Here is a 25,828-nt window from a genome sequence, read left to right as displayed (position 1 = left end):
TCAACGGAAACAAGACCGCAAGGGCTTTTTAGAAATGCTCCTCTTCGACAGGACTGTACTTGTACTGTAATACATACTACTGTTTGACTGTACTTGTACTCTAACATTCTATCTAATAAATATATTCATCATCATCACCTGTGTGTCACGATGATTCCACTACAACATATCATCTATATGTTTTAATATGATATATATATCATATTAAAACATAAAGTTGTAGTGGAATCATATATATTTATATATATATATATCATATATATAGTCATTTTTTGATAATGCAATATAATATAGTAATATATAATACATATATTGTGGTGACCCCCAATGGGAGAGACATTTACGAAAGGGGCGGTGCTTAGGGGATAGCGGTTACTTCCGGTGCTGGGACATCTATATGTGGTAACTGTGTTTGTTATGGTATACTGTATACACAGTATACACACCTGGGCTCCTGTCTTGTCTTCACCCTCTACACTATATACTGTACTTTCTGTCTCACCAGGGTGCACAATGTGGGGAAGGCCTACGCTTCAGGAACGTGTCGTGCTTCGTGTCAGATGGATCGGCTCAGCAGGACGGAAGCCTGGTAGACGATGGGCTGTGTGGAGATCTGGAGCCTTCAGTGGATGGAGATACACATATTGTCCTCCAGGAGTGCTGCACGGTACCTTGTCCAGGTACGACGGCAGTTGGGGGGGCGGGATTCCAAAGCAGGCCATTTTGTTGCTGAACTTCCTTTTTGTTCTGCAGGAGAGTGCTACCTGACAGACTGGACTGTTTGGAGCCCATGCCAGCTAAGCTGTGTGAGCGGCGATGACTTGGGTTTTGGCTCAGTTCAGGTCCGATCCAGAGCTGTAGTGCCTCAGGACCCAGAGAACCTATCGCAGTGTCCAGAACAGGAGCTGGAGGCTCGGCCATGTACAGGTCAATACCACTGGGATTCAAAACGACACTGACCTGCATTATTAGAACATTCCTGTTCTTTCTGTAGAGGGCCAGTGTTTCGAATACAAGTGGAGGACTGGACCATGGAGGGGCTCATCCCGCAAAGTCTGGTGTCAGCGCTCAGATGGACTAAATATCACGGGTGAGCACATCATATCTCTGTAGCATGTAGCTAAACTAAATGTAAGATTACACACAGCAACTTGCTCTGTGTTGCTAGCTAGTCTTAGACTGGCTAATACAATCGAACCTGGTTCTCAGAATAGCTGAGCCTTCCAACTGAGTAGGTTCTGCATTTCAACTGCAGTTTGTGAGAAAGTCACTGATGTATACGGATTAGCATGTAGCATTAGCACAGGGAACCATCTTGGGTACAGTCTGTGTTTGGACCAAGCAATGTTTTATTCTAACACACATTCTCTCAAAAGATTCTTCATCATATTCAGCAACCAAGTATCTTCAGCATGTCACTGAAATGAAAGTGATGATGAATGATGAATATATTTATTAGATAGAATGTTAGAGTACAAGTACAGTCACACAGTAGCATGTATTACAGTACAAGTACAGTCAGACAGTAGTATGTATTACAGTACAAGTACAGTCACACAGTAGCATGTATTACAGTACAAGTACAGTCAAACATCCTGTCTAAGAGGAGCATTTCTAAAAAGCCCTTGTGGTCTTGTTTCCGTTGAAAGTCCTTAGTACATAAATCATCGACAATTAACAATACAAATAAAAATAAAAATAAAACCAATATTCAGTTACTCAATTGATGCAAAATAACAATAGAAAAATAAAAATAATTTTACACCACAGATGCAAAATGACAATAAATTACATAAATTACAATAAATCACAAAGACACTTAATATATGTAACGTAGGTGGACAAAAAGGGGGTGGGTGGGGGGGGTTGATCTGGATAGAGTCGTGATGACTATCTCCGTTTCTGTCCCCCTGAAAGGTGTATTTTTAGGGCCGTTTTTGAAGGAGGCCAAAGAGGTGCATGTTTTGAGGGCTGGAGTCAAACAGTTCCACCCCTGGGGGGCAGTATTGTAAAAAGATGATTTACCCATGTTAGTCCTATAGGAGGGGGTAATCAGGTTGTTGTTTGAGCTCCCTCTAGTGTTGTGGCTGTGGGTGTCACTAAATCTTTGGAGGTATTTAGTCAAAATGTCTAGGAAGAAGGTGGGTCATGGGCCACAGATTGAGGAGTAGCCGAATCAGTTTGTTTTGGGAAGTTTGGAGCCTGGTTTTCAGGGACATTTTGATGTTTGAATACCAGGAGGTGCTAGCATAGTCAAAGAGGGGCTGAACGAGGCTCCAGCAAGCGTCCGGAGAGCACTTTTGTTGACAAAAGCAGACATTCTGCCCAAAAATCTTGTTCTCTGATTGAATCGGAGTCGAAGGCTGAGTCGAACGGAGTCTCCGTAAAAGTTGGGGGGAAGGCATGTCCGATGGGGAGGGAAGGTATGCTCTGATGGGGGGGCATGTTCCCGAGGCGGAGGTTTTCAGGGAAGTAATGATTATTAAAAACATTTGTGCTTCGAGATGAGAAATATGGAACCGATATCATCTCCAATCTCAGAGGTCCAACTGAGGACAACTAAATTGGTCTCTGTCCGGGACCATGTTGACCCCCCCTGTGAGGATCATTAACAGCATCCATGGTGACCTGCTGCAGCACACAGAAAGATGATGCTTCAGCAGGGGACACAGTTTGCTTCGTTTATTGGTGCATCCACTAGATAATGTAATCCAAAGGCAAAGACACCTTTCAGCTGGAGGACACTGAGTGGACACTTGACCTCCCATTGTTAATGGACATTATGGGACACTGAACCCTTTGAACTGTGAGCTCCAAGGCAAAGATAAGACATGAAAAGTGAATACGATGAACATTTACCGAGTGAGAAGCTGAAGACAAAGCTGAAAGACGAAGCTGAAGACGAAGCTGAAAGACGAAGCTGAAAGACGAAGCTGAAAGACGGTGCAGAAAGACGGTGCAGAAAGACGAAGCTGAAAGACGAAGCTGAAAGACGGTGCAGAAAGACGAAGTTGAAAGACGGTGCAGAAAGACGAAGCTGAAAGACGGTGCAGAAAGATGAAGCTGAAAGACGAAGCTGAAAGACGAAGCTGAAAGACGAAGCTGAAAGACGATGCTGAAAGACGATGCTGAAGCCCAAATAGGTAATCTCTTCTTTGCTGGAGATTACTGTATTATCGACTGTGACCTTGAAATCATCAACATTTATCTCACTTAGAGAGTGTCTTGACCCAAAAAGAATAGATTCTGATTTTCCAAGATGTAGTGACAGTTTGTTATCGGTAAGCCAACTACGGATTCTGGTGACCTCAGAGCTGAGAGCTTCCTCAACCTGCACTTTGTCCTCTCCCGAAATCAGGAGTGCTGAGTCATCAGCAAACAGGAACAATTTGCAGTTACAGGCAGCACTCATGTCGTTAATGTATAGGAGGAACAGTAACGGTCCTAGAATGCTGCCTTGAGGAACCCCACAGCTCACCGGGAGGGACGAGGACAAGGTTCCGTTTATGTCCACCATTTGTTCTCGTCCCTCAAGGTACGATTTCATCCAGTTTACTGATGTGCTATCAAAACCGATCGCCCCTAGTTTATTCAATAGGATTGAATGGTTAACGGTGTCAAAGGCCTTCTGGAGGTCCAGCATGACCATGCCGCAGTATTTGCCCGAGTCTACTTCACGCTTGACGTAGTCGGTCAGATATATGAGGCATGTGTCAGTGGAGTGGGATGTTCTGAAGCCCGATTGGAATTCAAAGAGCAGGCTATGCTCGGCGAGGTAGCGGTTGATTTGCTCCTGGATTAATCTCTCCATAACCTTTGACATGGAACAAAGGATGGAAACAGGGCGGTAGTTGCCAGGTTCTAATTTGTTTCCTTTTTTATACAGAGGGATAACCCGCGCCGTCTTGAATTCCTGTGGGACGTGGCACTGATCGATGGATAAATTTATCAGATGGGCTACTACGGGGGCGATAGAGACAGCTGCGTCTCTGAGGAACCGGGTGTTTATGTGGTCGAGGCCTGTGGCCTTGTGAGGTTGAAGGGCAATTAGTTGTTTTAGCACATCAACGGTATTTACAGGTGTGAAAGAGAAAGTGTCCTTTTTAGCACCTAGCTTCTCATAGTGAGTCTGGATGTGGTCAGAACCGTACAGACCTGAATGCGGGGGGAGTTTGCTGACCAACAGGGGGCAATAGTGGTGAAAAAGCTGTTAAAACAATTAGCTACCACCAACCTGTCGGTCTGGAGCGAACCACTTGAGTTCATGCATCCAGCTAATCTTTTGTGCAACCCCAGAAACACTAGTTTAAAATGTATTTTATGGCATTATGTGAGGCAAAAATATAGAAAGGAATGAAAGATAACCTTAATTAAAGCCGCAAGCGGCGTTGTAGGCCCTCGCGGGCCGACAGGCCGATGAGCTGACCCGCCGACGCACGCCGCTTTTGTCCTCAGTGCTTCACAAGTGTTTATATTTGAGCTGCATTAGTCGCCCACAGTTCAGTCACAACTGTAATGGGATGTTATGGGACATTTTGGCCATTGCCATGGCAACAGTGTAAAAAATGCAGCCTGTGTGTCATTGCCTTTCCAACCGGCATGTGTGTGAAAATGTATGTGGCAAATTTGGGACGTTTCCATGTTAATATGTCATTTTCATAAGATTGGTGATTTTTTTGTCGCACTCATTTGATTAACATGGGAATGCCGACCATTGCCACGGCAACACTGTAAAAACAACGACATGGTTACGATTGTGTCTTTTGATCGGGACCACATGAGGGAATTTTCTGGTAAATTTCAATAATTTCTGGCAAACTATTTTTTAAATTCCCATTCCGATTCACTATTTTTAAAATTCCCATTCAAGACTTCCCTCACACCGGCCACTTCTTCCAGCTCTTCCGGGGGAATCCCGGACATTCCCAGGTCATCTGAGAGATATAGTCTCTCCATCTTATTCTTCCCCATGGTCTCCTACCGGTTGGACATGCCCTGAACACTTCACCAGGGAGGCGTCTGGGAGGCATCCTAAATAGATGCCCGAGCCATACTTAAACTCCTCCACTTGGGGTAGGATCTGACCTGCAGGTTACTCTCCACCCTTTTCCGGCTAAGAACCATGGCCTCGGATTTAGAGGTGCTGATTCTCATCCCGGCCGTTTCACACGCGGCTGCTAACAAGTCACCTATCTTTAAGAAGGGGGACCAGAGGGTGTGTTCCCATTATAGGGGGATCACACTACTTAGCCTCCCTGATGTGGTCTATGCCAGGATACTGCAGAAGAGGGTACAGTCGATAATTGAACCTCAGATTAAGGAGGAGCAATGTGGTTTCTGTCCCAGGTGTGAAAGAGTGGACAAGCTCTTTACCCTTGCTAGGGTGCTGGAGGCGGCACTGGAGTTTGCCCATCCAATCCAGATGTGTTTTGTGGACTTGGAGAAGGCTGACAACTGGGTCCCCAGAGACATCTTGTGAGGGGTACTTCAGGAGTACGGGGTGGATGGCAGCTTGTTACTGGCCATTCACTCCCATTACCAAATGAGTCTGGTTCGGTTGGTAAGTCGAATTTGTTCCCGGTGAGGGTTGGACTTTGTCACCAGTTCTATTGACAGGATTTCAAGGTGCAGCCGGGTCGGGGAAGGAGTCGAGTTCAGCGGCAGGATGATCTCATCTCTGCTTTTTGCAGATTATGTTGTCTTCTTGCCTTCATCGAATATCGACCTCCAGCGCTCAATGGGGCAGTTTGCAGCTGAATGTGAAGTGAAGATCAGCACCTCCAAATCTGAGGCCAGGGGCGGCAGTAGGTTTTAAGGACAGGGGGGGCTTAGCCCCCAGGAGATGCACAGGATGTGAGCAAATATAGCGTACGAGCACAAAACCTCAAACGGCTAACAAGGACTGATAAATTATACATTATTATTATTTCAGTCTGTTTCAATACAGAACAACAACAAACAGTTTTAGACAGCAACAGGATGTTTACAGCATTAACAAGAAACAAAATGGCTAAAATTACAAGTTACTTGATGGATGGAAGCATCAAAGAACGCGTCTGTTTCTAAGAGTCCATCGCTCTGTTGGGATTCTGAAGCTCGTCTTCTTCAATGACTGCAAGACTGTGAAGTCTTTTCTGACCCGTTGTTTGACGCAGCCAGGAATGCAACCGACGCAGTGCAACCGACGCAGTGCAACCGACGCAGTGCAACCAACACAGGGCAACCGACACAGGGCAACCGACACAGGGCAACCGACGCAGTGCACTAAAGCAGTGGTCCCCACGAGCAGCTGCTTACGGGCACCGTTAGGGCAACTTGCGTAGAACCTTCAGAGAGGGAAACATGTCTGAATCAAGGAGGTTGTGCAGAGACAATATCTCTTTGGGAGAACATCCAGCCTCTGTTTTCAGGTCACCAGAACCTCCTCTGTTTTCAGACTGCCGTGTTTTGCAAGTTCATTCAATTGTGATACTCTAAAGAGGTTCTCACATTCAGGCCTGCATGCTGGATGCCTTTTAGTAGCTCTGCATCTACTGCAGAATCTGAACTCAAGCTCGCCAGCCATCCGATCCACACAAGGGAAAAGTAACTCTCTTTTCACTGTGTCTGAGTTCTATTCAGTGCGTGAACCTGCAGGTTCCTCCAGGATCTGCAGGTCTCTGCACCTGATTCAGGGAGGCTGTGGGCGTGGCACAGGGCTGTGGTTCTCTCATACAGCTCCATGGCTAATGCATCTGTGTGTTTCCCTTAAGTGTGTCACACAATAACTAAATGTTACTACCAGCAGTGATAAACTTACTTTCTTTATAAACTTTCTTATATCCATTCTTCATCCATCCGTTCACGTTCTTCTCCTAAAGCTCTTCTATTCTGCTCTGTGTGCTTCAAACACGCTGCAGGGACCGACAATTAGCGGTCACAGGGAAAACGTGGACTGGAGTTTCAGTGATGTGGGCATTCTCTATAGGAACAGGTGGAACGGGTTCTCTACCTTACGTCATGAAGTGAGGGGAAACAGATCCATGATCAGATTTAAGTAAATAATGACAGGTTACATGTTTTTAAACATATATTCTGGCGGTTATAATAGAATATGTCGGCATTTTTTGGTCACTGAACAAAAAAGAAAAAAAAAAATGTTTTTATTTTTATAAAACAACCCAGAATGATTTAGGGGGGCTTAAGAATATTTTAGGGGGGCTGAAGCCCCCTTAAAATAGGCCTAACGACGCCACTGTCTGAGGCCATGGTTCCCAGCTGGGAAAGGGTAGACTGCTCACTTTGGGTTGGGGTGGAAGTTGTTCCTCAGGTGGAGGAGTTTCGGGGTCTTGTTTGTGAGTGAGGGAAGGATGGAGCCAGGAGATCGACAGGCGGACTGGTTAAGCGTCTTCGGTGTTGCAGATGCTGAACCGGTCCGTTGTGGTGAAGAGGGAGCTAAGGTGAAAGGCGAGGCTTTTGATTTACCGGTCGATCTACGCTCTAATCCTCAGCTTTGCTCATGAGCTCTGGGTAACGACCAAAAGAACAAGGTCGCGAGCACAAAATGAGTTTAAGGTATCCGGGTTCAGCCTCAGAGACAGGGTGAGGAGCTCGGACATCCGGGAGGGTCTCAGAGTCGAGCCGCCGCTCCCCCACATCAAGAGGAGCCAGTAGAGGGTCTCAGGTATCGAGTGAGGACGCCTCCCAGGGGCGGTGTTTCGGGTATGTCCAGCCGGGAGGAGGACACGGGGCCAACCCAGGACACGTTGGAGGGATTATATTGCTTGGTGGCTGGGGAGAGGGGAGGCTGGGCTTCTCTGCTAAGGCTACTGCCCCCGTGACTCGGACTGGAAGATGACGAGATGAGACGAGCCTACAGCACATAATGTAGACAGTACATTTGTTAAATAAAATATAACATTTGTACTCGTCCATGACTGACCTTCTACTTTCTGAGTGGGACTTACCATGTATTGCAGGGGTCCCCAACCACCGGGCCGCGGCCCGGTACCGGTCCGTGAGGCATTTGTTACCGGGCCGCAAAGAAAGAACAACTAATGTATACAATTTCCGTTGTATCGATTATTAGCATCTAAAAGGTGTTTTATTTTGAAAAACGACCGGATTTTCTCCAACGTATTAATCGCATCTTGATACGTTGCTAAAAAAAAACAGCCGTGAACTCGCGAAAATTAATAAAAAGAAACAAAAGTCTTTGGAGCGCTTCTTTGCTAAGGAAAAAAGTCCTACTGAGGAGGAAGAAGAGGAGGAAGAAGAGGAGGTGATGACCTCCAAGAACAGAAACCAGGACTAAGACTTAAAACTCGGGTATTAACAGCTGATTAGCTTCGTTAACGATTAATGAAGGGTTCAAACCTGCTTCGGCACATTGAGACCAGAACCCGGATTAAAAAACAAGAATGTGGAATTTATGAAACAAAAAACCATGAAGGACAGAAGTAATTATTGGAACCACAATTTATGGTGAGCAGATATTGTGTAACTATTAATTATTTATTTAATACTTATTGCAAGTGCATAATATAAAGTTTATTGGTAAGATTATATTCCTCTTTTTAAATGTAATTACCGGTATACCCCCCCCCCCCCCCCCCGTGGCAGGAAAAAGGTTGGGGACCGCTGATGTATTGGACGACCTTCAGTGACCGTCTGAACTCGAGTCAGGAACGACTGATCGGAATGACCTCAATGCGTTCAGATACGACTGCACAGCTTTGACAAATGATGATTTGTGCTGTGGGCAATACATTTCTTAAAAGTCCTTCAGTGTCACAATCCCAGATAGTATTTAGTATCAAAGTATTTCTTGATCGTGAAGGAAGCTGTGAAAAGATAAAGCTTAATATGAAACAGTGACAGTGAAAGTTGAATTCATTGTCCATCACAGGTTCAGGGTTAGTGCTGTTCACCGTTCCAATAAATGTCTCATCCGACATTCACGTTGAAGGACTGTCTGGAAGAAACAGGTCCTCGGATCAGGGCATCTGTTATCTACAGGCGGAGCTCGATTTCTGGCTCAGTTGTCAGCGCTGAGCCAACCCCCCACTCCAGAGCATCTCTGACATTCTGTTAAATGCACCCCGTATCTACGCAGGTCCTCACACAATCTATCGAGCAGCTTGGAGACGTGGAGCTCTGAAACAGTCATGGTTCATGTGTTGTTGTTGTTGTTCATGCCATACAATGCTTCTTCAGTAAATTGTGTGCCATCTGTCTACTCCTTATACTTGACCTTTGCTCTGCAGGGGGATGCCCAATGGCAGCCAAGCCAATTGCAGACCGATCCTGCGACCCCCCATGCATGAAGCCACGCTCCGTGTGCACAGCGGTGAGTCTTGGATTGAGTATTGTCCTCCACTGGACGGTGTTTCCAGTGAAACTGTCCCATTAGGGGACGAGTCGCAGCCCCGCATGGCTGCACCTCTGGATTACAGCTGGTCCTCACTGAGCGACGACTCGGCGATACGACGGGCGTTGTGAAATGTAAATGTCCTGTCATTTCCAGACGATAAGACACGACTTTTCTCCCAAGATTTGAACCCCGCAACTTTTGCCACCAATACATTTATCCTCAGACCAATGAGATTATCAATCGGGTCACTGTGGACCAAGGAAACGATCAGAACTAAATCAAACACATTCACGCTACACACGAACAAACGCAAATGATGCAGCTTTCAGGAAACAGCTGCTGCACGTCAGCATGTCATCGATGAATCGATGGAGAGACGCTGGAGACGACAGCGCTACCTACTACGCCACTTTTTTCTTGTGCTTTTCTGTTACATTATGGCTCCCAATTAAGATAGTGGTGCTAAGAAGCCCAAGTATATTCAAAGGAGTACTCCTCCTCTTCCTCCACACAATTTCAACAACCAAGTTAAAGGGTACAACGAACATTTTTTATTTTAATAAATACTGTACTGTGCTTTTCTATAATGAAGTTTATATGTATATTCTACACCCGTTGAAAAGGTTGAAAGTGTTTTCGGGACTGGAGAACAGATTAACTGGATTTATATGAATTAATTACTAACGTTTCGGGTCACGAATGGAATCAAACAACAAATTAAATTCGTGAACATAGGTTCCACTGCACGTCCAACTTTAAAGTAGGGGGTCCCGTCTTTACTAGTAGCACCACGATGTCTGCCAATTATCTATGGAGTCCACACACACACACACACCATCATCATCATCATCGGCGGTCTCTCGTAGTCGAGCATGACTGTCCTCCTTCTTGGTCCTTGTGGGTCTTCAGGTGGGCATATAGGCCTATTCTGGACCCAGTTATTCTGGTGCAGTGTGGACAGGGGAACGTAGTGGTGGTGGGTTTGGGTTGGGCCTGTTTGGTGGTTGCTCTCTCCTTTCTGAGTCTGCGCTTCTCTTGCGCAGCATGGCGGAGGTCATCGTTGTCCTGTCCCGCCCCCTCACGAGCAAGGTTTCTCCAGGTCACCCTGACTGTTGCCGTGTCTTCCCAAGAGTTAAGGTCGATGTGGCCCTTCTTCATGTTTGTCTTGATGTTATCCTTAAACCTCTTCTTTTGGCCTCCCGGGGCCCGTTTCCCTTCAACGAGCTGGGAATAGAGGACTTGTTTACATCCTGTAGGTCCTCTTCTGAGAGGGCTACGAGGGCGTTGTCGTCTGCATACTGCAGCTCCATGATGAACGTGGTGGTGGTTCGACCTTTAGCCCTGAATCGGTTGATGTTGAGGAGATGACCGTCGGTTCTATACATAATTTCGACTCCCCGTGGCAGATGCTTGCTTATGAGATGGAGTATAGCAGCAACAAAGATGGAGAATAATGATGGAGCAATGACACAGCCCTGTTTGACTCCAGTGTCAACCCGGAAGGGTTCCGATTCGTCTCCACCGCCACTGAGTACCGTGGCTGACATATTGTCATGCAGCAGTCTCAGTACCCGGATGTATTTGTCAGGGCAGCCAATCTTTGCCAGAACCAGCCAAAGGGCCTGACGGTTTACCGAGTCAAAGGCTTTGGTGAGGTCTATGAAGGCCATGTATAGTGGTTGACTTTGTTCCCGGCATCTTTCTTGCAGTTGTCGAGCGATGAAAATCATGTCTGTGGTTCCTCTGCTTGGGCGAAATCCACTCAGACTCAGGAAGGATGCTTTCTGACAGGGGGGTGAGTCTGTCGGCCAAGACCCGAGCAAGAGCTTTCCCTATGGTGGACAGGAGAGAAATGCCACGGTAATTCCCGCAGTCTGCCTTGTCTCCCTTCTTGAATATGGAGACAATTAAGGCATCCCTAAGCTGGACAGGGACTTTCTCTTCTTGCCATGTGTTGAGAAGCAGGGCATGGACGTTGTTAAGAAGATAGGGCCCGCCTTTCTTCAGGACTTCTGCTGGGATGCCGTCTGGCCCAGCAGCCTTATTGTTCCTCATCTTCCTAATAGCATCCTGCACCTCATCCAGGCTAGGTGGTTCTCCCATGCTTTCAACCATGGGCTGTTGAGGGAGTTTGTTAAGGGCCTCCATCTCAGGAATCGTGTCCCTGCTTAAGAGATCCTCATAATGCTCTTTCCACCTTTTACAAATTGCCTCCTTGTCCTTCAGCAGCATAAGCCCATCTTTGGAGCGAAGGGGGGTCAGGCAGCGGTAGCTGGGGCCATATACCGCTCGCGTGGCGTTGAAGAAACCTCTCGTATCTCCAGAGTCAGCAAGTTGCTGAATCTCCAGAGCCTTCGTTGTCCACCACTGGTTCTTCAGTTTCCTGACTAGCTTTTGGACAGATGCCTTCGCTTTAGCACGGGCTGCTCTTTTAACCTTGCAGTGGATGCTATTCTGCCAGGTTATGAACGTTTGCCGCTTGATGTCAATGAGCTGTTGAATTTGTGTGTCGTTCTCATCATACCAGTCTTGATGTCTCCGCTTTTTGTGACCGAGGATGTTTTTACAGGAGTCCGTGATGGCAGTGGAAAGCGTGAGCCAGTGTGTTTCAGTATCCTCTGGATACTGTTTGGGCAAGGCAGCGCCGAGAGCGTCCTGCAGCCGTTGTCGGTAGGCGGTGTCATCCAGCCGCTCGAGGTTAAGCTTCGGCCGGCTCTGCCTTTTCTGCACCCTCCTTTCCCGCATTAAGCGGATAGACATGATGGAGCGAATGAGGCGGTGGTCAGTCCAGCAGTCGTCTGCACCGGTCATTGCTCTGGCGTTGATGACATCACGGCGGTCTTTGGAGCGGACAATGACAGAGTCGATCAGATGCCACAGTTTGGAGCGAGGATGCATCCATGATGTTTTGAACTTTGTTTTCTGACGGAAAAGTGTGTTGGTGATGGCCAGGTTGTGCTCTGAGCACTTGGTTAGCAGTAGTAAGCCGTTGGAGTTGGTGTTTCCAACCCCTTCTCTCCCCAGCGTACCCCTCCATAGATGGTGGTTCTGACCCACTCTGGCGTTATAATCTCCAAGCAGGATTAACTTGTCCTCCTTGGGCACTTCTGGTAGGATTTTGTCCAGGTCAGCGTAGAAGGCCTGCTTTACTTCGTCCTGTGCATCAAGCGTTGGGGCGTAGGCACTAATAACAGTGGCCATCTGACTGCTTGCAAGCATCAGACGTCCGGTCATCAGGCGCTCGCTGACGCCCACAGGGAGTTCATGGAGGTGGTTGATGAGGCCGTTCTTGATAGCTAAACCCACACCATGGATTCGTGGCTCATTAGCAGGCTTTCCTTTCCAAAAGAAAGTGTATCCGCCTTTCTCCTCCTTCAGCTGCCCTTCATCAGCCAGTCGGGTCTTGGAGAGTGCTGCGATGTCGATCTGGAACTTCCTTAGCTCTCTGGAGATGATGGCAGTTCGCCTTTCAGGTCGATCACTGGTTGTCCATGAGGGTCCGAACATTCCAGGTTCCAATATGTAATTTATTTTCTTGTTTTCGACCGCGTGGTGGTGATCCCTCTGGATGCGGTATTCCAGACAGGACTTCGTGAGGCAGGCTATGTTTGGGGTACCTTTTCTAACCCCCTCCCCTACTGGGGTGAGCAGAGTGGATCCTGATTAGGGCTGCTCAGTCATGGGTGCAGCTGCCGAGAAGCTCTTTCTGCCTCGGTCCAAGAACTTGGCGACTAAATCTAACACCCACCAGGTTGTGACTAGGAACTCCCAGACTTCACTGTCCTGTCCCCGTTACCACTTCCTGATCGCCACAGGACTTTGCCCGAAGGCATCGCTCTTAGGTTCATTGGAACACGCAAGGTTCTCCACCACGACAAGGTGGCGATCCATGGAGAACACACAGACACACACACACTTGTGATTTTGTTGTTTAGGATGAAGTCTGGTCATCTGGGAAACTGGACAGCATCTGTTATTTTAGACTATATTTAAAATAACTCTATGGCCAATCTGATTTGGATGCTAGTCATTCCCAGAACAGATGTATCACATCCATCTCCATCCATGTCATGGTTCTCACGTTCCCACAATGCCAGGCTGGCGTGTGTGGCTGTGAGGAGGGCTTCACCGAAGTGATGACATCCGATGGCCTGCTGGACCAGTGCACACTCATCCCAGTGCTGGAGATCCCAACTGCAGGGGACAACAAGGCTGATGTCAAGACCATCCGAGCATTCAACCCCAGCCAGCCTGAAGCCAGCACGCCAGGCAGGGTGGGGCGCACCTGGTTTCTGCAGCCCTTCGGTCCAGGTAACACATCATCTAAAGATTGAAACCTCCTGATGAAAGACATGACAACAGAGAGAGACACCCACCAGCACCATTGTCTTCCAGGCCAACCTACAGCATATTATCTGGCACCTGAATTTCAAGAGTAATTCATTCAAGAAAGCAAATCTAAAATGTTGTGCGTGGTGAGGCAGTGGTGAGGACAGCCATGATGGACGTCTTAGAGACAGTGGTGAGGACAGCCATGATGGACGACTTAGAGACAGTGGCTCTGAGGAAAAGACAAGAGGCAGAGCTAGAAGTGGAGGAGATGAAGATGCTGAGGTTCTTCATGGGAGGGACCAGGTTGGACAGGATTAGAAATGAGACAATAAGAGGGACAGTGAAGGTTAGACGTTTTGGAGACAAGGCCAGAGAGACCAGACTTTGATGGTTTGGACATGTCCAGAGGAGAGAAGAAGGATGCTAAGGATGGAACTACCAGGGGACAGGACTAGAAGACGACCCAGGAGAAGATACATGGACATGGTGAGGGAGGACATGAGAGTGGCTGGTGTTGGGGAGGACGATGCAAAGGACAGGGTCAAGTGGAGAAGGTTGGGTTGCTGTGGCAACCCTTCACGGGACAGGGCAGTGATTCTCTGCTGCAAACACCAACTCAATGCCTGATGAGTCTGTTACGATAAAGTTTTGGAAACAAAACTTGTTGTTTCGACATGTACTCCATTCATATTTAAAGACATTGAAATACTTGCTTTATTTTGGTGGGGATGGCTAATTAAAAGGAATGAGGACAACTTAAGGTGCAAAATAACAAAAACAAAGGCTTTAGGGAAGAAAAGGGAGGAAAAACACTTTGAACGAGACACTTTATGGAGCGGGAGACAGACAGAGACAGACAGAGACAGACAGAGACAGACAGAGACAGACAGAGACAGAAATCGGCGCTGCTCCCGCTTTACTGCTGACACTGCGCTGTTCCGTCATGGTGACCAGGAAGCTGAGCCAAAAGGTGAAGCTCTCCATTTACCGATCTCCGTTCCTACCCTCACCTGCAGGTCGATCTCCGTTCCTACCCTCACCTGCAGGTCGATCTCCGTTCCTACCCTCACCTGCAGGTCGATCTCCGTTCCTACCCTCACCTGCAGGTCGATCTCCGTTCCTACCCTCACCTGAGGACATGAGCTTTGGTTAGTGACAGAAAGAACAAAGTCGCGGGTTCAATCGGCTGAAATGAGCTTCCTCCGTAGGGGGGCAGGCTCGGGCAACTAAAAATGCCTCCCGACCACCTCCCTGGTGAGGTGCTCAGGGCACTCCCCCACCGGGAGTAGACCACGGGGAAGAGCCAGGACACGCTGAGAGACGAGAGGGAAGTCTGGGCTTCCCTGCTGAGGCTGCTGCTCCCTCGACCCGACCCTGGAGAAGCTGTTTGAAGACGGATGGATGATACGAAACACTTTAATTACGTCCTGAGATTATTGGCGTCATCGCGCCGTGTGTGAAGGTGAACTTGGACAGAAATGAGGGACGCTGTCCTGCAGCAGCTGTTTGAGACAGAAAAGAGGGACGCTGTCCTGCAGCATCTGTTTGAGACAGAAATGAGGGACGCTGTCCTGCAGCATCTGTTTGATACAGAAATGAGGGACGCTGTCCTGCAGCATCTGTTTGAGACAGAAATGAGGGACGCTGTCCTGCAGCATCTGTTTGAGACAGAAATAAGGGAGGCTGTCCTGCAGCATCTGTTTGAGACAGAAATGAGGGAGGCTGTCCTGCAGCATCTGTTTGAGACAGAAATGAGGGAGGCTGTCCTGCAGCATCTGTTTGAGACAGAAATGAGGGACGCTGTCCTGCAGCATCTGTTTGAGACAGAAATGAGGGACGCTGTCCTGCAGCATCTGTTTGAGACAGAAATGAGGGACGCTGTCCTGCAGCATCTGTTTGAGACAGAAATGAGGGACGCTGTCCTGCAGCATCTGTTTGAGACAGAAATGAGGGACGCTGTCCTGCAGCAGCTGTTTGAGACAGAAATGAGGGACGCTGTCCTGCAGCATCTGTTTGAGACAGAAATGAGGGACGCTGTCCTGCAGCATCTGTTTGAGACAGAAATGAGGGAGGCTGTCCTGCAGCATCTGTTTGAGACAGAAATGAGGGACGCTGTCCTGCAGCATCTGTTTGAGACAGAAATGAGGGACGCTGTCCTGCAGCATCTGTTTGAGACAGAAATGAGGGACGCTGTCCTGCAGCATCTGTTTGATACAGAAATGAGGGACGCTGTCCTGCAGCATCTGTTTGAGACAGAAATAAGGGAGGCTGTCCTGCAGCATCTGTTTGAGACAGAAATGAGGGACGCTGTCCTGCAGCATCTGTTTGAGACAGAAATGAGGGACGCTGTCCTGCAGCATCTGTTTGAGACAGAAATGAGGGACGCTGTCCTGCAGCATCTGTTTGAGACAGAAATGAGGGACGCTGTCCTGCAGCATCTGTTTGAGACAGAAATGAGGGACGCTGTCCTGCAGCATCTGTTTGAGACAGAAATGAGGGACGCTGTCCTGCAGCATCTGTTTGAGACAGAAATGAGGGACGCTGTCCTGCAGCATCTGTTTGAGACAGAAATGAGGGACGCTGTCCTGCAGCATCTGTTTGAGACAGAAATGAGGGACGCTGTCCTGCAGCATCTGTTTGAGACAGAAATGAGGGACGCTGTCCTGCAGCATCTGTTTGAGACAGAAATGAGGGACGCTGTCCTGCAGCATCTGTCAGATATTTCATAGACGTGTTTGGGACCTGCGTTAACTTGTGAGCAACGTAGAATATGTCTCCTTTAAAAAGTGCAGATTTACAGTTTATCAGCTCAGTTTCGTCGGCTCTGATCAAACGTCTCACTGCCTTCGTGTTGCAGGTCACCTGAGGATGAATTCCATTTGATGTGGATCTAACGCCCCCTCAGAAAGAGGGTGAGAATACATCCTGACTGCTGGTAACAGTCTCTCTCTCTCTCTCTCTCTCTCTCTCTCTCTCTGATCCTCTGTGCAGATGGGAAGATGAAGACCTGGGTGTATGGAGTAGCAGCAGGAGCATTTGTGCTCCTCGTCTTTATAATCTCCATGACATACTTAGCATGGTAAAGTATTACCAGTGTGTGTGTGTGCGTGTGCGTGCCCCCCATGTCCAGCACCCCCCAGATGGGGTTTACTGGACAGACCCAAACAGCTTAACGGTGCCTCACACCTGTTCTGCCTGCCAGAAACTAGAGCGACAGTTACAGAGAGCCATCCAACCCCGGCTGCAGGTGGAGCAGCTAGCAGCAGGTGGAGCAGCATCTAGCAGCAGGTGGAGCAGCTAGCAGGTGGAGCAGCTAGCAGCAGGTGGAGCAGCAGCAGCTGCAGGTGGAGCAGCTAGCAGGTGGAGCAGCTAGCAGGTGCAGCAGCTAGCAGCAGGTGGAGCAGCTAGCAGGTGGAGCAGCAGCAGCTAGCAGGTGGAGCAGCTAGCAGGTGGAGCAGCTAGCAGCAGGTGGAGCAGCAGCAGCTGCAGGTGGAGCAGCTAGCAGGTGCAGCAGCTAGCAGCAGGTGGAGCAGCTAGCAGCAGGTGGAGCAGCAGCAGCTGCAGGTGGAGCAGCTAGCAGGTGGAGCAGCTAGCAGGTGCAGCAGCTAGCAGCAGGTGGAGCAGCTAGCAGGTGGAGCAGCTAGCAGCAGGTGGAGCAGCAGCAGCTGCAGGTGGAGCAGCTAGCAGGTGGAGCAGCTAGCAGGTGCAGCAGCTAGCAGCAGGTGGAGCAGCTAGCAGGTGGAGCAGCTAGCAGGTGGAGGAGCTAGCAGGTGGAGGAGCTAGCAGCAGGTGGAGCAGCTAGCAGGTGGAGGAGCTAGCAGGTGGAGCAGCTAGCAGGTGGAGCAGCTAGCAGCAGGTGGAGGAGCTAGCAGGTGGAGCAGCAGCAGCATCATGAGCTGCCACCACCATCACAACAACCACACGGCAGCACCAACGTCGCTGCCACGCCCTAAGCCTGACTTTGAGATGGAAGCGCTCTGGCTGCTTCCTTGCCTGTAGTCTCTGTTCCTGGGGGGGGGGGGGGGATACAGCCGCTAGCTGCAGGGTACCTTTGTTCAAACTGCACTTTATGGCTTTATCATTTTATTCATCTCATTTCCTGAATCATTAAACTCTTCTTTTAGATTGACATAAGTCTAAATATCTAATATCGAATTAGGTGAAAGGTTAGTAAGAGTTCAGGTGAACAGACATGAGAACTGGTGTCGCTTTGATTAGGGAACGTATTGATCTGCTGTTCTAACAGCAGGAGTCTCACCCCCTCCTCTGCTGCCATCTTGTGTTCATCTCTTGGAGATGCTCCATCGTCCTCTTCATTCATGATCATATTGTTATTATTATGAATGTATTTATTCTATTTAATGAATAATCCGTTCCTGGAATTTTGTAATGGTACTTTTATCTGAACTTTAATATCTGAGCAAAACCATCATTTCAGCAGTTAAAGTATTCTATAACATCAGTTTTGCTTTGCAGCTAAAGAGACTAGTACTGTAATACCTTGACTGACGCGTATAACTCGTTCCTGGACCCAGCTCGGAACTCAAATAAATGTTTCCCATAAAAAAAGAAATAAACACAGAAAATCTGTTCCGGCATCTAAAAACACTCAAATCAACTCTGATGTTTTTTTTACATTGTTATATAGATACACACAATGATATAATAAAGGATGGTAATACTTCAACTGCAGCTGCTGACTACTGGAGTATTTTTCTGCAATCGGTCTGCAATTTACTGTCCTCACAAGGTTTTATTTGAATCTTAACAACTGTTCCTAACGAGGACGCATCCGGCCAGCTTGATGATGTGAGTGAAGTTGTGTCGTTCACCTTTATAGGTCAGTACTCCTACCGGTCCCGAGTCCGGTACCCAACTCTACTGCTGTGGGCGAAGTAGGCCGGTTAAGTGAGGTTAAGTAAGGTTAAGTAGACTGGTTAAGTAGATGATGATGATGAATATATTTATTAGATAGAACATTAGAGTACAAGTACAGTCACACAGTAGCATGTATTACAGTACAAGTACAGTCAAAGAGTAGCATGTATTACAGTACAAGTACAGTCACACAGTAGCATGTATTACAGTACAAGTACAGTCACAGTAGGATGTATTACAGTACAAGTACAGTCACACAGTAGCATGTATTACAGTACAAGTACAGTCACACAGTAGCATGTATTACAGTACAAGTACAGTCACACAGTAGCATGTATTACAGTACAAGTACAGTCAAACATCCTGTCTAAGAGGAGCATTTCTAAAAAGCCCTTGCGGTCTTGTTTCCGTTGAAAGTCCTTCGTACATAAATCATCCACAATTAACAATACAAATTTAACAATACAAATAAAAATAAAACCAATATTAAATTACTCAATTGATGCAACGTAACATTAGAAAAATAAAAGTAATTACACCACAGATGCAAAATAACAATACATTAAAAAGACACATAATATGTGCCACGTAGGTGGTCAAATAGGGGGGGGGGGGTTGATCCGGAGAGAGTCGTGATGACTATCTCCGTTTCTGTCCCCCTAAAAGGTGTATTTTTAGGGCCGTTTTGAAGGAGGCCAAAGAGGTGCATGTTTTGAGGGCAGGAGTCAAACAGTTCCACCCTTGGGGGGCAGTATTGTAAAAAGATGATTTACCCATGTTAGTCCTGTAGGAGGGGGTAATCAGGTTGTTGTTTGAGCTCCCTCTAGTGTTGTGGCTGTGGGTGTCACTAAATCTGTGGAGGTGTTTATTCAGGTATGCAGGGATTGAGGGGACTGAGGGCAGAGCTGCATTGACTATTTTAAATGCCAATCCCATTTTGAGCTGTTTAACCCTGTCTTCTACCCATGGGCGGAGTTTGACATTTGTGCTGGGGGGGCCAGCGTGACGTGAGTTCACCTAATCCATCACGTGTTAGGCATACAATGTTGCATTAAAGTAGTTAGATTACATGTTTTTAAAACCAGAGTCGTACTTGGAGAAGAAGTCACAAACCTCAAGAGTTTAGACGGTCGCCTCACGATGTCGACGACCTCGCATAAATCGGATCTGTTTTGTTCCAGAGCGTTTGGCTGCTACAGTTCCTGCAGATGCACTTTCTTTAAAGCTGTTCCATTTAACCAGTTCAGGTGTGCCTGGGAGGCTGCATGTCTGTTCACTGTCACTGATGCCCGTGTGAAACGAGTCCCCCACGCCACTGTCACTCTGGAAGGGGCAGCATGCAAATCAGAAGACGGCATCCTTCCAAGAATATTTGTAATAGCATAAAACAAACGCTTTGTTATTCCAATAAATGTTGAGGGGTGTTCCTCTAAGCTGGCTGCTTGGGACTGCAGTGTTTCTCTCCGAGATCACTGCCCACTAATGGACCACTGTCCCCGCTGGATCTGAGCTGGAACTGCGCTGATGGTCCAGTCGGCACTAGTCGGGGTCAGCTGACTGTCTCGGGAGCGGTGGGGACATTGCTGTGGGCCAAGCTGACAAGTTTGGTGGCACCTTAGCATGATGCATCGCAGTGTCACATGACTGCTCAAAAATTACTTTATCACGAAAAACAAAACAGAATTTAGATTTGTTTATTGGTCGTTTCATGTGTTATATTATATTTTTTATAATAATTAAATTACAATAATTTAGCAATATGTGACATATGTGTTAGTCAGGGGCGGCACTAGGCTTTCAGGACAGGGGGGGCTTAGCCCCCAGGAGATGCACAGGATGTGAGCATACGAGCACAAAACCTCACAAACGGCTAACAAGGACTGAGAAATTATACATTATTATTATTTCAGTCTGGTTTTTTTTATACATTACAACAACAAACAGGTTTAGACAGTAACAGGATGTTTACAGCATTAACAATAAACAAAATGGCTAAAATTACAAGCGACTCGGTGGATGGAAGCATCAAAGAATGCGTCTGTTTCTAAGAGTCCATCGCTCTGTTGTGATTCTGAAGCTCGTCTTTTCTGACCCGTTGTTTGACGCAGCCAGGAATGCAACCGACGCAGTGCAACCGATGCAGTGCAACCGTCACAGTGCATCCGACGCAGTGCAACCGACACAGTGCATCCGACGCAGTGCACTAAAGGACCTTTCACATGAGCAGCTGCTTACGGGCACTGTTAGGGCAACTTGGGTAGAACCTTGCCAGCCATCCTATCCACACAAGGGAAAAGTAACTCTCTTTTCACTGTGTCTGAGTTCCATTCAGTGCCTCCAGGTTCTGCAGGTTCCTCCAGGTTCTGCAGGTCTCTGCACCTGATTCAGGGAGGCTGTGGGCGTGGAACAGGGCTGTGATTCTCTCATACAGCTCCATGCATCTGTGCGTTTCCCTTAAGTGTGTCACACAATAACTCAGTGTTTCCCAACCTTTTTTGAGCCGTGGCACATTTTTTACATTTACAAAATCCTGCGGCACACCACCAACCAAAATGACACAAAATGACGTTCTAAGACAGTACACATTATATTAGATGACCTTTATTATAATACTTACAGTTAATAATATAGTTTTTAATGTATTTATACTTAGTGTGCAACCTGGGGCTGTTTGGATGAACACAAAATGGATATTCTGGCAGTAATGGTAGAAAGACACACACGAAGCTCTTCCTCATCAGCTCTCAGTCTCTCTCTGTTTTTAGTTTTTATCGCCGTCGAGCTTGAGAAGCTCAGCTCACACAGATATGTGGTTGAAAACGGGAGCAATGTCAGAATAGCTTTGTTGGCTAGAATGGGGAACTCCTTGGCAACAGATAACAAAAAACTGTCCAAAGGAAGATCAGCAAAGTTTAGCTTTAAACCACCATCTTGTTTCAGTTCAATGTAGTGATGGGAATTCCGGCTCTTTTAAGAGAGCCGGTTCTTTTGGCTCCCAAATGGCTCCTCAGATTTTTTGTTTTTGGCAAAATTTATTTAATACCAAATCATGTGCATTGTGTAAAATTAGCTACTAATGTAAAAACATGCAATATATCAAATGTTAATTAAATGTCTTTATTTAAATCCTCTTTGCACTGCTAGCTACAAAAAACATATAATATAATATAAAATACAAAACCAAACCAAACACATCTCACAGAGAACAAGGTCAAATCTCTGCATGTAAATCTCAAACAACACATCAAGAAAACATAGATTAAAAAGTGTAAAAGATAAAGCAGCATCAGGTAGCAGTTCTACTGTTTTACTGAAGATTGGCATCAAAGAAAACCAAGTGGCTCAGCTTGGGGGGGCTGATCCTGTTTCTCCTTTCTGTTATGATCTGTCCCGTTTTGGAGATTCTCTCTGAGGGGACAGATGTTGCCACGATACAGTCTCAGTGTGTAAGACGTGGGTAGACTGAACACTTGGGGGTCTGCACTTCTTTGGATAAGCGGCTCCTCAAGATACGATCTTACTTTATTTTATTTTGCCTTTGTGTCAGCCGCGTTAAAATGTGTCCAGATTTCTGTGTTTTCTATCTCTCGTTTTTTCTCTTACCCTTTCTAGCGCGTCGTTTGTCTCCAGTCTAAAGTTCTCTCTCTCTCTGCCTCCCTTTCGTTTTGTCCACTCGCTGTGCTGCATGTGCGTACTTTAACAGAATTCTTTTTGGCTCACAATCGGGAACCTGCTCCTGTCGTTCACTTCAAAGTCTGAAGAGCGATCTATGGGCGGCGCGCACACACTTTATTACAGCACGGACACCCGACAATGGTTCATTGTTACTTTTCCCTTGTGTGGATATTAGAAAAAAAACAAAAAATTATAATAATAAAAAAAATGTTTTAGGTGATATTGGAAAATTTATCACAGCACACCTGACGATCTCTCGCGGCGCGGCACACCGGTTGGGAAACACTGCACTAACTAAATGTTACTACCAGCAGTGATAAACTTACTTTCTTTAAAAACTTTCTTATATCCATTCTTCATCCATCCGTTCACGTTCTTCTCCTAAAGCTCTTCTATTCTGCTCTGTGTGCTTCAAACACGCTGCAGGGACCGACAATTAGCGGTCACAGGGAAAACGTGGACTGGAGTTTCAGTGATGTGGGCATTCTCTATAGGAACAGGTGGAACGGGTTCTCTACCTTACGTCATGAAGTGAGGGGAAACAGATCCATGATCAGATTTATGTAAATAATGACAGGTTTTATTTATTTAAACTCATATTCTGGCGGCATTAATTGAATATGTCGGCATTTTCAATTACTAAACCAAAAATTTATTTTATTTTTATTTTTATAAAACTGAATGCAGTTCCATTTTTCAGATGCTAGGGGGGGCAATGCTCCCCTGCCCCCCCGCAAACTCCGCCTATGCTTTTACCCTGAGCCATTTTAGGCTAGCAAAATGTGACAGTTTGTTATCGGTAAGCCAAGTATGGATTCTGGTGACCTCAGAGCTGAGAGCTTCCTCAACCTGCACTTTGTCCTCTCCCGAAATCAGGAGTGCTGAGTCATCAGCAAACAGGAACAATTTGCAGTTACAGGCAGCTCTCATGTCGTTAATGTATCGGAGGAACAGTAACGGCCCTAGAATGCTGCCTTGAGGAACCCCACAGCTCACCGGGAGGGACGAGGACAAGGTTCCGTTTATGTCCACCATTTGTTCTCGTCCCTCAAGGTACGATTTCATCCAGTTTGTTGATGTGCTATCAAAACCGATCGCCCCTAGTTTAATCAATAGGATTGAATGGTTAAGTAGGCCGGTTAAGTAAGGTTAAGTAGGTTGTTTAAGTAAGCTTAAGTAGGTTGGTTAAGTAAGCTTAAGTAGGTTGGGTAAGTAGGTTGGGTAAGTAAGGTTAAGTAGGCCGGTTCAGTAAGGTTAAGTAGGTTGTTTAAGTAAGGTTAAGTAGGTTGTTTAAGTAAGCTTAAGTAGGTTGGTTAAGTAAGCTTAAGTAGGTTGGGTAAGTAAGGTTAAGTAGGCCGGTTAAGTAGGTTGTTTAAGTAAGGTTAAGTAGGTTGGGTAAGTAGGTTGTTTAAGTAAGGTTAAGTAGGCCGGTTGATGCCACAGGGATTGATTTCTTTGATTTTGCTGGCGGTCTTTATTGAATATTCTAAATCAGAAATGCTTGAATTAAATGTAATTTGGTTCATTATGATTTGATGTAATTGAAATGAAAACATGGGTTGGTCTCTAAAGTACGAGGTGGACCGACCAGACACGAGTGAGAACGTCCTGAGCCGAGGTAACGCAGATTCTATTAACACTCCTTTGTGTTTCATCCAAAGCAAAAAGCCAAAGAGGCCTCAGCGACGGCAGATGAACAACCGATTGAAGCCGCTGACGCTGGCCTACGATGGAGACGCCGACATGTAGACGGCGTCCTGCTGAGCGCTGACCCACAGACAGCCGTCCTTTTGCGGGACACACAAGGTTTCCCCAGGTTTCCCCTGGGGTGGGCTGGGCACCATTCAGCCACTGCTGACTGGCAGAAAGAGACACTGAATCCGTCGTTAGAAGCCTTGATCCGGTTTTCTTTTCCAATCCCGTCTTGATACTCTGTTTCACTAAAGCCTTCGTGATTCTCTGTCTCTGATGGAAAGCTGCCAACAGGAGCCACAGATTACAGATTACAGATTACATCACGTCAACAGTAGGAAGCAACGTTTGGCCAACAGCACAAAGCACAAATGTCCCTTTCTGTCTTCATTCCCAGGTAAAGGAAACGAACCCCCCCATTATCAGAGCACGATACGGACCGCTGTTGCTGCCTCGCTCAACACACGATGGTGGAGAAACTTTTTTGCAAACAGTTTCAGTTTTAAATCACACTAGTTACTATGACGATGGGCCCATGTCAACGTGTAAACCTGTTTAAGTTAAGAACTCCAAATATGAGCCTTTGTACGTTCAAATAGTGAAGTGAAGTGAAGAAACGCAGAGTTCAAGCATTCACGCACTGCTAACTGTTGCATGATGGGAAAATGCATCAGATTAGGACTTTCAGAAAGTCTGATAATAAGGGAGGTTGAACTCTTCCAACATGAGGGAAGGAATCCTTCACCAAATACTACCAGCCCTATGTTGATGGAAAGATGAAAAATAAGGACAAGCAGTTATTGATGGTGGACTCGTAATTTTAAAGCTTGCTGCATTCATCGATGGATCCGAGTGGCACAAACGGAATCCGATAACCGATAACCAAGCTGGATCGGATAAACATTCTTCTTTGTCTTCCACTCAACACTTTCTGTAACTGTAAAACTACAACGATGCCTTCCAGGGGAAAAGACAAACGCTTGTACGACTTTTTGTACTGGTATCTTTTTTTGACGTGATCTTTAAGCCACGAGACTGATTTACTGTTTGTTGTGTCGTGAATGAGGCGACCAAGGACTGACGGCCAAAGTCCCGCCTCTCACACGGTGGAAGTTGAGTAAGAAATACTAACTACATGTTTTCTAACTGTAGCTTCAGTGTCTGAAAAGTGCCACGGTGCCATGACCCCGGAAGCTAATTAGAAGCCATTGCAAGACGAGCAAGTTAAATGGAACTTATATCAACAAATTCCCACACATTCAACTCACAATAAAATAAAAGCAAAATCAAACATGTAAGCTAATCGTAGCACAGCTAAACTTTAATTTGGCTAAATAAAGTGTGAACATGTAGCTAAGATGTAGATAAAGTAGTGACTGCATTGATGGTTGGAGGCTCCTGCACAGGAAGGGGAAACGGAAGCTAAGTGTAATTATTATAGAGACCATCAGGGGGACAATGTCAGGCTCCGTCCTCTTTTACCCGCTGAGTCAGAAAGACATTCTGACAAACACGCTCCTACATGTCCAGAGCAGGACCGTAGTAAATGGGATGGACGCCACATGGACACGCTGAGCAGTGAGGCATGAATGTGAGCATGAATATTTGTTCCAGAGGACTTCAAAGACCATTACTGTTCTTTCCTATATCCATTCAAGTGTTGTGCTTCAAAGCAACTAACTTTCTCCAAAGGAGCTCTTCATGGGGCCACGGTGGCGTGGCGGGTAGCGCTGTCGCAGCACAGCATGAAGGTTCCAGGTCTGCGTGGGTTTTACCCGGTTTCCTCCCACCTCCAAAATGATCTGTAGCTGTGAGTGTGTGAGTGTGTGTGTGTGTGTGTGTGTGTGTGCGCGCGCGTGAGTGGTTGCCTGTCTCTGTATGGCGAGGCATTCGGGGTGT

The 25,828-nt window shown here is 46.7% G+C and overlaps 1 protein-coding gene across 1 annotated transcript in view; it reads left to right on the top strand.

Moving 5' to 3' along the window:
* Nucleotides 1-23,986, top strand: part of thsd7aa (thrombospondin, type I, domain containing 7Aa) — a 139,649-nt gene extending 115,663 nt beyond the window's left edge. The window contains exons 22-28 of the mRNA XM_068746976.1: nucleotides 506-680; nucleotides 754-927; nucleotides 995-1,090; nucleotides 9,246-9,328; nucleotides 13,450-13,663; nucleotides 16,676-16,763; nucleotides 23,899-23,986. Coding sequence (XP_068603077.1) covers nucleotides 506-680; nucleotides 754-927; nucleotides 995-1,090; nucleotides 9,246-9,328; nucleotides 13,450-13,663; nucleotides 16,676-16,763; nucleotides 23,899-23,986 — 918 coding nt within the window. The remainder of the gene's footprint in view (nucleotides 1-505; nucleotides 681-753; nucleotides 928-994; nucleotides 1,091-9,245; nucleotides 9,329-13,449; nucleotides 13,664-16,675; nucleotides 16,764-23,898) is intronic.
* The last annotated feature ends 1,842 nt before the right edge of the window (nucleotides 23,987-25,828 follow it).

Source organism: Brachionichthys hirsutus, chromosome 13 (assembly GCF_040956055.1).
Source record: "Brachionichthys hirsutus isolate HB-005 chromosome 13, CSIRO-AGI_Bhir_v1, whole genome shotgun sequence".
In the NCBI taxonomy this organism is placed as follows: domain Eukaryota; kingdom Metazoa; phylum Chordata; class Actinopteri; order Lophiiformes; family Brachionichthyidae; genus Brachionichthys; species Brachionichthys hirsutus.
This window is presented reverse-complemented; position numbering and strand designations above follow the sequence as displayed.